At 40.9% G+C, this 15,363-nt stretch overlaps 1 protein-coding gene across 6 annotated transcripts in view; it reads left to right on the top strand.

Moving 5' to 3' along the window:
• LOC140731641 (neurofibromin) overlaps positions 1-15,363 on the top strand; it is a 359,419-nt gene that overhangs the window by 134,133 nt on the left and 209,923 nt on the right. For all 6 annotated transcript variants that reach the window (XM_073053261.1, XM_073053258.1, XM_073053260.1 and 3 more), the window contains 7 exons: positions 84-167; positions 5,111-5,548; positions 6,564-6,703; positions 8,490-8,612; positions 9,567-9,650; positions 12,790-12,906; positions 13,060-13,241. In XM_073053261.1, the coding sequence (XP_072909362.1) occupies positions 84-167; positions 5,111-5,548; positions 6,564-6,703; positions 8,490-8,612; positions 9,567-9,650; positions 12,790-12,906; positions 13,060-13,241 (1,168 nt within the window). The remainder of the gene's footprint in view (positions 1-83; positions 168-5,110; positions 5,549-6,563; positions 6,704-8,489; positions 8,613-9,566; positions 9,651-12,789; positions 12,907-13,059; positions 13,242-15,363) is intronic.

The raw sequence follows: 15,363 nt of genomic DNA, 5'->3' as shown, positions 1-15,363 counted from the left end.
GGATATTGACAAGTGGGCCATATGTTCTACATTTGCACCATTTCCTTTTCCCCACGCAAACTTCTGCTATTTTGTCTTTATAGGCCTGGGAAGACACACACACAAAATGGGAGCACGCTACCAAGTTAATTCTGAATTATCCAAAAACCAAGATTGAGGATGGACAGGTAGGTCTCAGTTTGGAAGCATGATACAGAAAGACTCTTGTGCCATGGCCATCAGTAGTTGGGCATCAGTCTCAGTAATGGAATGGGTAGGCATATATGCTGAAACGTTGCGGCGTTAGAATATGCTTGATATTTTAATTTTTTTGTGGCATAGGAAACTAGATTTGAATAAGAACTAAAAATATTGGGTGAGGTATAATCTGTGGAGAGAGAGGTTTTCCCCATTCTCCAGATGACCTGAGTATCTTCTGCACTCACTGATCATCTGTTAGATATCCACCATCTGTAACATTTTGAATTTGTTTATAAATGCTTCCTGTTAACACAGATGCCTAAAGCCAAAAAACGTTTCCAGACCCATCAGAAACATTCCGAGTTCACGAGCACATAACTCTCCAAAGAGAGCAAAAGATGATGAGCTGGTCCTCCCTAGCGCTTGCTGGCAGATCTGAAATTGCATGTGAAAATCTAAGGCTTGCCATAGAAAATGTAATCTATCAGTTTGCACCAGTCCTGCTGAGACACCTGGCGTTTTGCTGGGGATTTGCACCTCTGATCCCGCCTCAGGACATATTTGGAACGTGCTCCAAGACACCATTGATTTCAGCGGCAATTGTAGGGCCTAAGGATTGAGGCAAAGATTGGTATAGTACTATTTTTAGGTGTTTTAGGTTAATATTTTAGATTAGTTATTTGTAGTTTAGTGTTCTTAATATTCTCATGACAACAGAATGGTTATTGATGTGTCTGCTTTTATTCATAAACTTGGAAGGCCAAATTTTCATTAAAGAAATCCAAGCAGTCATAAGATATCATATAATCAATTTTGGTAAGTTATCAAATGACAGGATTGTCTTATTCTGCTTTTTCAAATAACTCATGATCTTTTTAAAAGTTGTGGAGAAATTGGCAAAAGCATAATTTTTGTTCTAATACATTTTCTCTACTCATTTCCAACACTAACTGGACCATGAAAATTGAAATGCTCCCTTTTCAACTCCTTGTGATTATCATGTGCTTAAAGTGAAAAATTGAAATGAAATGCAGTGGATTCTGGTTAATTGGGCCATCGGGTAATCGGGGCAGCCACTGATTTGGGACAGCTCAAAAGGAACAAAAGCTAATTGAGAAAATAAGTGGGCTTTCCTTCATTTATTTGGGACACGACGCTGCTTAATTGGGGCAAGATACTGTTGCCAAATATCTTCTAATTAATGTCAGTCACATACAGTTGCGTGACTTTTAGACACTACACCCTGCTTAGAGCAAACAGTTCTTAAATGACAGTTGTTTATGTTTGTGTTCAAAAAGCAGTGATTTTTGTCACTGTTAGTAAGCAGTAAGTCAACTCAATACTGTTTTGCCCACTGCGGTTTCAAGCATTCAGGCTTGGAGATGCCAGAAATGGCTAGGAGTGAAAATGGAATGATTTCACTATGTCAACAAGTTAGGAACTATGAAGAACGTGAAGGTATTGACAATCATTTTGAACTTTACAATGAAAATGAAGATTTGGAAAATGCAGTCAATGGAAGGATTATATGCGACAGTCCATTGTCTACCCTAAGTGTCTGCACTGATTTTGTCAGCTTATGTGGCCTCCTTCGGTCGTGCTCGACCATGGGTACTGCGCCTCTGGTAGTCACTAGTTTGTCGAGCAGCGTCAACTGTGGTTATTGAAGCTATTGAGGTTACAGTCAATTAAAAGAACATAACAAGGTTCTCTAGATTAATTCCTCAGTCGATAACTATTGCAAACTAATACATGGTTTTATAGTCTTGAAGGTAGTGTTCTAAATTGTTCTGTTTATCATTTAAATATATTAATTAAATAATTTGTTACACATTTAAATAGAGGTTTGGCTTTTTTTATACCCTTTTAGCTAAACTTCGGTCAATTGAAGCAGCTGCTTAATTGGGCTGAAATGTACTGGTCCTGATATGTCCCAATTAATGGGAATCCACTGTATTGTTACAAACCAACTGGTGAAGGTTTGGTCAAATAAAATCATATATTGATGAAGCCTCATAGTATCGGAATCTAAATAGTTATCAAATAGGATACTTACATAGAACATAGATCAGTAGAGCACAGTACTAAACTAGCATACCCTTGACAAAGTTAGGTACTCTTTCCTAATAACGTCTTCACCAAATATTTGCTCTGAAGAACTGCTGTAATATATTTTTGTATTTCTACACTTTTTATGGGCCATTTTGATTATGTTCTGATGTTTATTTTTCTTATTTTTGCTTGCTTTTTGCACTACTTAATTAATTTTTATATGTATTTCTTATTGTAATTTATAGTTTTTCTATTATTATGCATTGCACTGTTCTGCCACTGCAAAACAACAGATCTCACAGCATATGCTAGCGATATTAAACCTGATTCTGATTCTGTAATTTAGTTTTCGAATCCCGGACACAAAATACTTTCTTCCTATTTTTTTTCTCCAACTCCTTTTTCCCTGGTTGGCGATGGTGATTGGATGATAGTATAGCAGAGGATGCCAGAGGTAGGTCTTTTACAGAGAGTGGTGGGTACATGGGATGTGCTGCCGAGGTGATGGGAGAGGCAAATACATTAGGAGCATTTAACAGACTCTTAGATAAGCACATGAATGAAAGAAAAATGGAAGGGTTAAGTTTATCTTGTAAGTTAAAAATCAGCCTAACATCATTCTCAGTGACACCACTGTACTGTAGTGCTTTCTATGTTCCTTAATCAATTTAGCAAAACAGTGTTTATTATTATTATTATCAGATGTTCTTTTATCTGGAGTATATCTCCACATGAAAATGCACCTACTTTTCTTTTTTCCTTTGGCTTATATCATAAGATTGTAAGATATTGAAGCAGAATTAGGCTGTTTGGTCCATCAAGTCAGCTCTCCTCACGGCTGAAGGAAATTCCCTCTCAGCCTCAGTTTGCAGCCTTCCCCCGTATCCCTTTGTGTCCTGACCAGTCAGGAAGCTGTCGACCTCTGCTTTAAATGTACATAAAGACTTGGCCTCCACAGCTGCCCGCAACAAAGAATGACATAGATTCACCACTCTTTGGCTGAATTCCTCCTCATCTCTGTTTTGAAAAGGATGCCCCTCTATCCTGAGGCTGTGTCCTTTGGGCTTAGACTCTCCCACTACACATCCACTCTATCAACACCTTTCACCGTTCAATAGGTTTTATTAAGGTCATCCCTCACTCTCAGAACTCCAGTGAATACAGGCCCAGAGCTATTAAACGCTCTTCATATGACAAGCCATTCAATCCTGGAATCATTTTCGTGAACCTCCTTTGAACCCTCTCCAGTTTCAGCACATCCTTTCTAAGATAAAGGGCCCAAAACTGCTCACAATACTCCAAGTGAGGCCTTACCAGAGCTTTATAAAGTCTCAACATTACATGCTTGCTTTTATATTCTCATCCTCTCGAAATGAATGCTAACAATGCCTTCCTCACCACAGACTCAACCTGCAAACTAACCTTTAGAGAATCCTGCACAAGAACTCCCAAGTCCCTTTGTGCCTCAGTTTTTTGTATTTTCTCTCCACTTAGAAAGTAGTCAATCCTTTCATTTCTTCTAGCAAAGTGCATGGCCATACACTTCCCAAAACAGTATTCCATCTGGCATTTCTTTGCCCATTCTCTTAATCTGTCTAAATCCTTCTGTAACCTCTCTGCTTTCTCAAAACTACCTGCCCTCCACCTATCTTCATATTGTCTGTAACCTTTGCAACAAAGCCATCAATTCCATCATCCAAATCATTAAATCATTGGCATATAATGTAAAAAAAATCGGTCCCAACGCAGACCCCTGTGGAGCACCACTAGTCTCCAGCAGTCAGCCAGGAAAGGCTCCTTTTATTCCCACTCTTTGCCGGCTGCCAATCAGCCACTGCTTTATCCATGTGAGAATCTTCCCTGTAATACCATGGGCTCGTAGCGCGTTTCTGTTAGGTTTTGTGTCTCTGCTTTGTGATTCACTGGCCTCCCACATTTAATTTCAACTATAAACTTGCTTTATTTATAGTAAATAATAAGCAATCTGATTCTGGGATTTAGCTGATATAAACTGAGATCCCAATGTAAACCCTTCTGGTTCTTAAGCCCATCATCCCTGCAGGGGCATGGACACCGACAGCAGCTCGCCAGAGTCCTCTGTCTTAGGCCAGTCTTTCTCATTTCCCCCAGGTGTAGCTCATCGTACTTCTTCTAGGTGACGTTCCTTCCTCTCCCAGGTATGAGGTCTTCAGAGCTTTTTTTTTGGCATTTCTCTTGGTTTTTACAGGATGGGGTTGCTGACCCCCTCACTCACCCACCCCTTCCCCCCACCTTCGCAGACGGGTTTAGGACTGTCAATGACAGAGTTAATAAAAACATTATTTACCGGCACCTGGCTGCCTATGAACATGCCTGTTATATCAGTACTGTCTGAATTAGTTTAGCAACAAACCCACAAGTTTCTGTCTGACTCTGTCCGTGCTTTTCTTGTGTAACTGGAATTACAGGTGGTGCTGTACTGTAGGAGTTAGACAAAACTTTACTGCGCCAGTCATCACCGATTGGGGTACAATTCCCGCCAGTAACTGTAAGGAGTTTCTATGTTCTTCCTGTGACATCATGGGTTTCCTCTAGGTGCTCTGGTTTCCTCCCACATTATAAAGATGTAAGACTAGTGAGTTGTGAGCATGATGTGTTGGTGGCAGACATCTATGAACTGCCCCCAGCACAATCCTTGCACTGTGTTGGTTGTAGATACAAGCGACGCATTTCACTCTATGTTTTGTTGTACATGCAACAAATAAAACTCATTTTAATCAATCTTAATTTATAATATTTTAAGGAAGCTATTTTCTTAAGTAGTTCTGTTGTGCATGAAGAATAATCCTTCATAATATTTAATCTGTCTTAATATGTACTGACGTGCTTCCACCTTTAGGTATCAGAAAGTCTTCATAAGACGATTGTTAAGCGCCGGATGTCACATGTAAGTGGTGGCTCGATAGACCTGGCGGACACTGACTCGCTACAGGAGTGGATTAACATGACGGGCTTCTTGTGTGCAATAGGAGGGGTCTGTCTCCAGCATCGCACGAACTCAGGCTTAGTCACTTACAGCCCTCCCATGGGGCCAATCACTGAAAGGAAAGGTTCCATGATATCCATGGTTTCGACTGAAGGAAATGCAGAGACTCCGGTCAGCAAGTTTTTGGACCGACTGCTCTCGTTGATGGTGTGCAATCATGAGAAAGTAGGGGTCCAGATCAGGACTAATATTAAAGACCTAGTCGGACTGGAGCTCAGTCCCGTGCTTTACCCCATGCTCTTCAACAAGCTGAAAAATTGCATCAGCAGGTTTTTTGACTTGCAAGGCCAGGTGGGTATCCAAGCAAATCTACTTAATCCTCATCACTGTTTCACGGCTATGGAATTGAGATGAAATGCGCTCAAGACCTGCCACAATGTGTTATGCAAGTTTGTGCTGTTGTGGATGGGAAAGGGTGGGTGGTGGGAAAATTGAATTAAAAACCAATTAGATACACTTGATATAAGTTCTCAGGTTGGAGAAGCAACATCTCATATTCCGTCTGGCTAGACTCCAGCCTGCTGGAATGAACACTGATTTCTCTAATATGTGAACACTTATCCCCCCCCCCCCCCCCTTCTCACTTCTCTCTTTTTCCTATTCCCCATGCTTACTCCCTCTTACTCCTTCTGTGATCCTCACGTGCCCATCACCTTTCTCTGGTTTCCCTCCTCCTTCCCTTTCTCCCATGGTCCACTGTCTCTCCTATCAGATTCCTTCCTCTTTAGCATTTACCGCTTCTATCTATCCTGCTTCAGCTTCTCACTTCATCTATCTTTCCCTTCACCTGGTTTCAGCTATCACCTGCCAGCTTGTACTCCTTCCCTTCCCCTCACTTTCTTATCCTAGCTTGTTCGCTTTCTTTTCCAGCCCTTAAGAAGGTTCTTGGCTCAAAAATGTCAACTCTTTATTCCCCTACATTAACGCTGCCTGACCTGCTGCTGAGTTCCTCCAGCATTTTGTGTATGTTGCTCTGGAACCTGCAGAATCTCTTGTGTTTGATATAAATTCATTTTCTGTATTAGTGATATTCAAACAAAATATGCAAAAGCATGGATTCGGAATAGATGTAGTTCACTTAGCCTCTCCATCCTGTTCTGCCAGTTAGCAACATTATAGCTGATCTTTAATACCTGCAGAAGATCAGTTATCAATGACCTAGAACCTGGTTTTCTACAATTCTGGTTTTGGTGACAGATGAATTCATTTTCTTTGGCCTCGGGGCACCACTTTCCCATCTGGTTGCACGTGGTATTTTCAATGAAAGTGATAATGCTTCTTACAACAGAACTGTATTTTCATACAGGTGTTATTGAATGATACAAACACACCATTTGTGGAACAGACTATAGCAATTATGAAGAACCTGCTCGACAATCACACTGAAGGCAGTTCAGAGCACCTCGGGCAGGCTAGCATTGAAACGATGATGCTCAATTTAGTCAGGTAATGTTTTTCCTGCAGGTGTGTGTCTTCCTCTCATTTGGCCTTCAGGTATGATTCCCTCTATTGGCATCATGACTGCTAATTTTTCTCACCTCTCTTGCTGAAGTAGCCATCATTCGCTAATGAGATTAGATATTATGCTAGGTGTGACTGTGAGGATAAGCATGGTGCCAATGCCATACTTAAGTTTGCTTTTGACACAACTGTCTATTGGCTGAATCAAAGGTGGTGACAAGTCAGCATAGTTGAGGGAGATTGAAAATCTGGCTGAGTGGTGCCATAACAACAACTCCATGTCAGCAAAACCAGAGAGACTTCAGGATTTGGAAACTGCAGGTCCATGAGCCATTCCTCATTGGGGGATCAGAGGTGGAGAGGGTCAGCAACTTTAAACTAATTGGTGTTGTCATTTCAGAGGATCTGTCTTGGGTCCAGCACAATAATGCCATTATGAAGAAAGCACAACAGTGCCTCTACTTCCTTAGAAGTTTTCAAAGATTTGCATGTCATCTAAAATGTTGACAAACTTCTCTTGATATGGGGTGGAGAGTATATTGATTGGTTGGGAAATACCAATGCCCTTGTAGGGAAAATCCTACAAAAAAGAGTGGATACATGGGTAAAGCCCACCCAACCATTGATCACATTTACATGGAGAACGCTGTTGCAAAAATTCAGCACCCATCATCAAGGATGCCTAGCACCTAGGCTATACTCTCTTCTCAATGCTGCCATCAGGAAGGAGGTAAAGAAATCTCAGGACCTACACCACAAGGTTTAGAAATAGTTATTATCCTTCAACCATCAAGCTATTGAACCAGTGGGGATAACCACTCAACTTCACTCACTCCATCACTAAACCTTTCTCACAACCCGTGGATTCACTTTCAAGCACCCTTCATCTCATGTTCTCGATAGTTAATGCTTATTTACTTATTATTGTTATTATTTATTTTTTCTCTCGTTTTGTATTTACACAGTTTATTTTTTTGCATGTTGGTTTGTCCATCCTGTTGAGTACAGTCTTTCACTGATTTTATTGTGGTTCTTGTATGTACTGTGAATGTCCACAGGAAAATGAATCTCAGGGTTGTACATGGTGACATACTGTCTGTGTACTTTGATAACAAATTTACATAGGAGTTTGAACTTTGAGAGTAAATATATCAGTATCACTTGAAGGTAACAGGTCAACTTGCTCAGACAATAAGGCACAGGAGCAGAGTTAAGCCAGTTGGCCCATCGAATCTGTCCTGCTATTCAATCATGGCTGATTTATTATCCTTCTCAACCTTTTTCTTCTGCCTTCTACCTGTAGCCTTTGACTCCCTTAGTAATCAAAAACCTATAGCCAAGGACATGGCCTCCACAGACGCTTGTGGCAATAAATTCCACAGATTCATCATCTGAAAAGAAATTCCTCCTTATTTCTGTTCTAAAGAGGCATCCTTGTATTCTGTGGCTGGGCCCTTTGGTCCTAGTCTTTCCTGACATTGTTGAAAGAAGCTAAAGTAGAAATAATGGAAAGGCTGACCTCTTCTCAGAATGTGTGATCTTGATTTGTCTTAGGCTTGAGTGGTAACATATTCATGAGAGCTACTAATTCCAAACCATCAGGCTGCTTATCTGATCTTATTTGTCAAGTGATTATTTATCCAGCTAATCTTCTGCTGCTAGCATTACTGAATGATTAACTTTCATTTTTCTTACGCATTAAGCTGATGTAAAGAAGTAGAATCTATAAATGTTGTATGACCAGCTGGCCATTTTGTGCTTTTTGATGCAGGTATGTGCGCGTTCTTGGGAACACTGTCCACGCAATTCAGATCAAAACCAAACTCTGTCAATTGGTGGAAGTCATGATGGAGAGGCGAGATGATCTCTCCTTCTGCCAAGAGATGAAATTTAGGTAAGCATTTAAAATCAAACATTGTAGTGGTGATATAAGGCTGTAGCATTCAAAATCATGATGGCAGCTTGAAATTGAAATGCAAATTCGAAATTGGAGGTGCTTGGCTTGTGAGTCCAATGGAGACTGGAGGCCTGTCCTTGAGTTGGAGGAGAGAAAGGAGGACTAGAAGGGCATGGAGAGGGGGAAGCAACCAAATGGCGACGAAGGCGACTTCATATAGAGAAACTCGGTATTCATGCTATTGGGTTATAGACTATCCAGATGGAATATGAGGATTCCAGCATCTGCAGTCTCGTATGTCTTGGTCATAATATGCTGCCTGTTGTTCTTCGGGAGAAGTAATTGGCCAGTGCGCCCTCCAGACTCGACATTGTCTTTCACACTTAGCTGCCATCTGAATTGGCTAGCAAACCCATTTTAAATTATGGACAATAAGCATTGGCCTTGTCATACGCTTGCACGTGTCTTGAATAAGTATATCATAGACAAATGTGACTGAGAATTATATTATCCAGAGAATTGGAATGCAAGTAATCCTGATGAAGGGTCTCGGCCCGAAACGTCAACAGTGCTTCTCCTTATAGATGCTGCCTGACCTGCTGTGTTCCACCAGCATTTTGTGTGTGTTGTTTGAATTTCCAGCATCTGCAGATTTCCTCGTGTGAGCTGTACGATTTGTCGTGAGAATAGTTCGTCCACATTGTGTTGTCATCGTGGAAAACTGGGAGATTAGCTGACCTGTTGAGTCCTCAGCATTTTGTTGTATGTTATTCTAGACTTCCGGCTTCTGCAGAATCCTCTCCATAGATGCTGCCTGACCTGCTGAGTTCCTCCAACATTTTGTGTGTTTTACTCTAGATTTTCAGCACCTGCAGAATCGCTAGTGTTTTATGACCTATAGGCATTGATATTGGAAGTTCGCATTGCAAAATATTTTTTTTAATTATCCAGGAACAAGATGGTGGAATACTTGACCGATTGGGTTATGGGAACATCAAACCAGGCTGCTGATGATGATGTGAAGTGCTTAACGAGGTAAACCTAATTTTTTTTTCTTTCCAATTAGATGTTTCTCAGCCAAGGTTAACATTATTACTCAAATTATCCTCTTTTCCTGAAGTATGTGTACTGTAACAAATACTGGGGAAAATGCTTTCTAATTTCTCAAGTTTTATTGTTATCAAATTAAAAACATGAAAAAAAATAAAATTGACAAATTGGTTTACTAGCTCTTTTGTGACCTATCTGGAAGGTTCCCACCCACTGCAGCAAGACTGCCCCCTTTGTGAATGAATGGAAGGTCTATTTATTTTTGGGCGGCACGTTAGTGGTTAGTGCAGCTGCTTTATAGTGCTAGCTGTAAACCTGATCGGGGTTCAGTTCTTGCGGCTCAGCGAGAAGTTTGCACGTTCACCCTGTGACCACGTGTGTTTCCTCGGGTTTCAACAGTCAAAAGTTCAAAGTAAAATTTATTATTAGCGTAGATACGTGCACGTCAGTACATACAACCCTGAGATGCTTTTTCCTGTGGGTATACTTAACAAATCTATAGAACAGTAACTGTGAACAGGATCGGTGAATGAGCAAGTACATAGAAGACAACAAACGCAAATATAAATAAATAACAAGATAAAGAGTCCTTAAGTTGAGATCATTGGCTGTGGGAACATAGATAGATAGATAGATACTGTATTCATCCCCATGGGGAAATTCAACTTTTTTCCAATGTCCCATACACTTGTTGTAGCAAAACTAATTACATACAATACTTAACTCAGTAAAAAAATATGATATGCATCTAAATCACTATCTCAAAAAGCATTAATAATAGCTTTTAAAAAGTTCTTAAGTCCTGGCGGTAGAATTGTAAAGCCTAATGGCATTGGGGAGTATTGACCTCTTCATCCTGTCTGAGGAGCATTGCATCGATAGTAACCTGTCGCTGAAACTGCTTCTCTGTCTCTGGATGGTGCTATGTAGAGGATGTTCAGAGTTATCCATAATTGACCGTAGCCTACTCAGCGCCCTTCGCTCAGCTACCGATGTTAAACTCTCCAGTACTTTGCCCACGACAGAGCCCGCCTTCCTTACCAGCTTATTAAGACGTGAGGCGTCCCTCTTCTTAATGCTTCCTCCCCAACACGCCACCACAAAGAAGAGGGCGCTCTCCACAACTGACCTATAGAACATCTTCAGCATCTCACTACAGACATTGAATGACGCCAACCTTCTTAGGAAGTACAGTCGACTCTGTGCCTTCCTGCACAAGGCATCTGTGTTGGCAGTCCAGTCTAGCTTCTCATCTAACTGTACTCCCAGATACTTGTAGGTCTTAACCTGCTCCACACATTCTCCATTGACATTGAACATGTCAATAGATGAGCAGATATCCTCCTTTGTTCAAGAGCCTGAAGGTTGAGAGATAATAACAGTTCTTAAACTTGGTGGTACAAGTCCTGAGGCACTTGCACCCTCTGCCTGATGGCAGTAGCAAGAAAAGAGCAAGGCCTGAGTGGTGAGGATCATTGATGATGGATGCTGCTTCTCTATGACAGTGTCTCATATAGATGTGCTTAACGGTTGGGAGGACTTTACCCGTGATGTACTGGGCTGAAGCCACTGCCTTTGAAAGAATTTTCTGTTCAAAGGTATTGGTGTTCCCATACCAGGCCGTAATGCAGCCAGTCACTACACATCTATAGAAGTTTGTCAAGGTATTTGATGGCATACCTCCGACATTCCATGAAAAAAGATGTTTGGGTTAGGATTAGTAAGATGTGGGCTTGCAATATTGGTGCCGGAAACACGGCTCACTGGCAGGCACACCATCGGACTGTTTTGGTCATTGACGCAAATGATTCATTTCACTGTGTTTCAATGTACGTGTAACGCAGAAGGCTAATCTTAGATCTTAATCTTATTCTTGTCACATGTACTTAGTGAAAACCTTTGTTTTGCGTGCCATCCATACAGATAATTTCATTGCAACAGTTCATTGAGGTAGCACAAGATAAAGTAAAAGGAGAATGTAGAATAAGGTGCGATAGCAATGGAGAAAGTTGTTTAGAAACAAATCTACTCTAAAAGTTGTGAAAGTACTATGAGGCCCTGAGTTCCTTTTAATTGTTTGTGCCAATCCACCCCCAGATCCCAAATGCAATGAAAATACAGAATATCTTATTATTTTTCAACTTTACTGTTCACCACAGATGCTCTTCACAACCATTATAGCCCTTTGCCAATTTCATTATGGCACTGGAGTTCTTGATAATTGTTCTAATATTTGTCCATCGCAAACTTCAATTTCTCTATGTTCTATTTTAAGCAGCTCCACTTTACATTAATGAATTTACTATTCCACAGGCCTTGAGATTAGAAAGTTCTAACCTTGTACTGAAGAATTGATAATTGTGACATAATTTCTTCTAGTGCTGCTTCAGGCTATATATGTATCTTGGGAGCACTTTAGAACACAATTCAGTTTGGGTGTCTAAATACATTTTCATTTAATAACATATTATGTTATTCTGGACTGTACAAAATAGCAGAATACAAGATAGGGCAGCAGGGTAGCTTAGTGGTTAACACAACCCTTTACTGTACAGGCAAGACAGGTTCAATTCCTGTAAGGAGCTTGTACTTTCTCATGACCGACAAGTTTTCCTTCGGGTGCTCTGGGTTTCATCCTACAGTCTAAAGAAGTACTGCTTGGTAGGTTAATTGGTCATTGTAACTTGTCCTGTGACTCGGCTGGGAGTAAATTGTGGGATTGCTGGGCAGTGTGTTTCGAGGGACCTATTCCATGCTGTATCTCAGCAAGTAAATTAACAATGTGACGTACATAAAATAATCCAAGACCCTTCATTGGGTCTGGGTCCGAAACATCAATCATTAATTCCACTCCATAGATGCTGCTTGACCCTGCTGATTTCCTCCAACATTTTGTATGTTTTACTCTGGATTTCCAACATTTGCAAAATCTCCTGTGTATATAATCAAGGGATGTTGTTGATGTAATGAGCTCTGCAGTAACTTTACATGGAAAATAAACCGTACTGTAACTTTGGATTTGATTTCTGTCTGGTGATGGAACCTAAAAAAAATAAAGAAAAAAACATGTTTTATGAAATTTTAGAAAATAGAACTTGGAATTCTTTATGACTGTCTTCTGCAGAGACCTTGACCAAGCAAGTATGGAGGCCGTGGTGTCGTTGCTCGCAGGGTTACCTTTACAACCCGAGGAGGGGGATGGCGTAGAATTAATGGAGGCAAAATCACAGCTCTTCCTCAAGTGAGTCCAGTTTGTGATACAGAAAACAACAAACCAATTTGTTGCATCTGGTGGTAATTTGAACTATGCCCAAAAAAGCTCCTTATCTAGCACATATTATGTAAAAAAAATCACAAAATTTGCAATATCTCGGTAAAAGTGACTTTCCCTTAGGTATTTTACACTCTTCATGAACTTGCTCAATGACTGCAGTGAAGTTGAGGAGGAAACAGCACAAACTGGTGGACGGAAGAGAGGGATGTCACGTCGCCTTGCTTCACTTAGGCACTGCACAGTTCTTGCTATGTCCAACCTTCTCAACGCCAATGTAGATAGTGGACTCATGCACTCAATAGGTGAGCTTAAGTGCCTCTTTTTATTTCTTCAAATGTTTGTCACATATTTTGACATGGGCAGTTGACCATTACACGGTTTCTTGCTTGTTGGGGCTCAGACACACATTGAACATATCAAACTGTTTGACAATTGGATATTTTTAGGGTCTAATTTTTTAGGGGTACTACCTCTAACACAATTTTTTAAGGTATTGTAACAGAGTCATAGAGAACTACAGCTCTGAAGTACCCCTTCAGCCCATCTAGTCTGTTATCTGAACTGCTATTCTGCCTAGTCCTATTGACCATAGTCCTCCATACCCCTCTCATACATGGACCTATCCAAACCTCTCTTAAATTTTACAATTGAACCCACATCTAACACTTGCACTGGCAGCTTGTTCCACACTTGCACCACCCTCTGAATGAAGAAGTTACTGCTCCGATTCTCCTGAATTTCCTTTTGTCCTAATCCTGTGACCTCTGATTCTAGTCTCACCCAACCTGAGGCTCAATACCCAGCATTCATCCACTCTTTCTATACCCTTCATAATTTTTTATACCTTCATAAGATCTCCCCTCATCTGCTATGCTCCCGGGAATAAAGTTCTAGCCTTTTTAACCTTTTCCTATAACTCCTCAATTCCTGACAACATCCTTGTAAGTTTTCTTTGCACTCTTTCAATCTTACTGCTATCTTTCCTGTAGGTAGTTGACCAGAACGGCACCAAATACTTCAAATTTGACCTCACCAACATCTTACACACTTTAACTTAACATCCCAACTTCTATACTTAATGCCTGATTTTTGATGGCCAATGTGTCAGTAGCTTTCTTTATGACCTACGATGCCAGTTTTAAGGAATTATGGACCTATACTTCTAGTTCCCTTTGTTTACAGCAGACCTCACACTTGTCTGCATTCATTTCCATCTGCCATTTTTCAGCCAGTTTCCCAGACAGTCAAGGTCATGCTGCAAGCTCTGATAGCCTTCCTCACTGCACACTAAGCCTCGAATCTTGGTATCATATCCAAATTTGGTGATCTAATTTACAATTTTTTAGATTATTTTCTAAATTATTAATATAGTTAAACAACATGGGTCCAGCACCAATCATGAGCACACCACTGGACTCCAGACGGAGAGGCAACCGCTCTCTGGCTTCTCCCACTAAGTCAGTGTTGAGTCCAGTTGACAACCATCCTGAATGCCAGGTGACTTAAGCTTCTGGACCAGCCTCCCATGTACAGTAGACCTTTGTCAAAGACCTTGCTAAAATTCATGCAGGCAAAGTCCACTGCCAGCCCTTCATTAGCCTCCTTGACAAACTTTATTAGATAGGTTACACATGATCTACCACGCACAAAGCCATGTGGGCCATCCCTAATCAGGACCTGTATATTCAAATACTCATATATCCTGTCCCTAAGGATACCTTCCAATAATTTACCCACAATTGATGTCATGCTCACCGGCCTATCATTTTCCAGCTTATTCTTAGAGCTGTTTTTGAGCAACAGAACAACATTAGCTGTCTTTCAGTCCTGAGGCACCTCACCTTCGACTCAAGCTACTTTTAATATCTCTGCCAGGGCCCCTGCAATTTGTGCACCAGCCTCCTACAAGGTCTGAGAGGACTCCTTATCGGTCCCTGGGGGTTTATCCATTCTTATTTGTTTCAAGCCGGCCAGCACCTTTTCCATAATCAGATATGGTCCATGACCTCGCTCCCTTTTTGCCTCATTACTATAGTCTTGACGATCTTCTCCTGTGTAAATACAATGCAAAAAAAAATTCATTTAAGAACTTGCCCACCTCCTTTGATTCCATGCATAGATGACCCCGCTGACCTTCAAGAAAACCAATTTTGTCCCTTGCTGTCCTTTGGCTTTAATTCAAAGGTTTCAAAGGTACGTTTAATGTCAGAGAAATGTATACAATATACATCCTGAAATGCTTTTTCTTCACAACCATCCACAAAAACAGAGGTGTGCCCCCAAAGAATGAATGACAGTTAAATGTTAGAACCCCATAGTCCCCCCCCCCGCCCAGCTCTCCTCCCTCCGGTGCATAAGTGGCAGCAAGCGACGATCCCTCCTTCCCCCACCAGCAAATAAAAACCATCGGCACCCACCACCGAG

Source organism: Hemitrygon akajei, chromosome 8, assembly GCF_048418815.1.
Source record: "Hemitrygon akajei chromosome 8, sHemAka1.3, whole genome shotgun sequence".
Classification (NCBI taxonomy): domain Eukaryota; kingdom Metazoa; phylum Chordata; class Chondrichthyes; order Myliobatiformes; family Dasyatidae; genus Hemitrygon; species Hemitrygon akajei.
This window is presented reverse-complemented; position numbering and strand designations above follow the sequence as displayed.